This window comes from Gekko japonicus, unplaced genomic scaffold (genome assembly GCF_001447785.1).
Source record: "Gekko japonicus isolate JY-2015 unplaced genomic scaffold, Gekko_japonicus_V1.1 scaffold3352, whole genome shotgun sequence".
Classification (NCBI taxonomy): Eukaryota; Metazoa; Chordata; class Lepidosauria; order Squamata; family Gekkonidae; genus Gekko; species Gekko japonicus.
This window is the reverse complement of record NW_015160328.1, coordinates 1-1,363: the sequence shown is the minus strand read 5'-3', so window position 1 is coordinate 1,363 and position 1,363 is coordinate 1. Positions and strand designations below refer to the sequence as shown.

Genomic DNA, 1,363 nt, shown 5'->3' with positions numbered 1-1,363 from the left:
TAAACTGAGTTAGTGTGAGCTAGCTCACAGTTTTTTAGCCCCCAGCTCACACATTTTTGTCTTAGCTCAGGAAAGATGGCTCCAGAGCAAACTGGTTTATGCAGTAGCCAAATCGCTGGCTCACAACTTTAATGCCAGTAGCTCAATTTTTGCTCACAAGACTCCACAGCTTAGAGGGAACACTTTCTACCACTGAGCCCCAGCCCCTCTTTACAGCTCTCCAGGGTCTCAGGAAAGGTCTCTCCCATCACCTGCTGCCTGGTCCTTTTCAACTGTAGATGCCGGGGATTGAACCTCGGACCTTCTGCATGCCGGGCAGATGCTCTGCCACTGAGCCACAGCCCCTCTTTACAGCTCTCCAGGGTCTCAGGAAAGGTCTCTCCCATCACCTGCTGCCTGGTCCTTTTCAACTGTAGATGCCGGGGATTGAACCTCGGACCTTCTGCATGCCGGGCAGATGCTCTGCCACTGAGCCACAGCCCCTCTTTACAGCTCTCCAGGATCTCAGGCAGAGGTCTTTCACATTGCCTACTGCCATATCCTTTAACTGGAGATGCCGGGGATGGAACTTGGGACTTTCTGCATACAAAGCTGGTGCTCTACTGCTAAGCCACAGCCTCTCTTTACAGCTCTCCAGGCTCTCAGGCGGAGGTCTTTCACATCACCTCCTGCCCGGTTCTTTTAACTGGAGATGCCGGGGACTGAACCTGGGACCTTCTGCATGCCAAGCAGAGGCTTTTCCACTAAGCCACAGCCCCTCCCACAAACACAAACCCTTGGCCATTCCTCTCGGAGAAGGAAAAATCCCAAAAAGCGCCAATGAGGAAATCCGCAATTGCATTTAGCGCCCCGAAAAATTATTCTTGTGGAAATCCGCACCCACGGCGCACATGGCACTGCAGCACTATGGTTTTTGCACATGAAGGCCTACTTTTCTCTCATCTAGTCTTAAGAGACAAGGCAATGTCTCTAATGCAGAGTTCTAAGGTCAGGACAGAACACAGCTCCTTGGGAAGCTAAACATTTTGATGTTTGTTTTTTTTAAACCAACCCCTTAGACCGCAGAGCTACACTTGGAGGGAATACGGAAAGGCCCACGGCAGCTTGCCCGGGGCCCATGCATGGGGGATCGGTGCCCTGCATGCACCTCCTCATGATAGGCTAAACTGGAATTCTGCAGAGCACAAGGAATTATGACAACGAGCATCACTCGCCACAGGCAGTCAAATCCAGCTTCCGTTGCTTGACGGGACTTACTTTCTTGTTCTTGCAGGCTGTGGGCCAATGTGTGATCCTCCAGGATGGCGAAGTCCCGGCAAACTGCAGGAGCAAAGCAGAGAGTGGGTGGCTGAGTCAGGAGAAG

At 52.0% G+C, this 1,363-nt stretch overlaps 1 protein-coding gene across 1 annotated transcript in view; it reads right to left on the bottom strand.

Moving 5' to 3' along the window:
* CCDC50 (coiled-coil domain containing 50) overlaps positions 1 to 1,320 on the bottom strand; it is a gene marked incomplete at its 5' end in the record, with an annotated part of 39,061 nt that extends 37,741 nt beyond the window's left edge. The window contains one exon of the mRNA XM_015417035.1: positions 1,258 to 1,320. Within this exon, the coding sequence (XP_015272521.1) occupies positions 1,258 to 1,320 (63 nt within the window). The remainder of the gene's footprint in view (positions 1 to 1,257) is intronic.
* Positions 1,321 to 1,363: the final 43 nt, after the last annotated feature.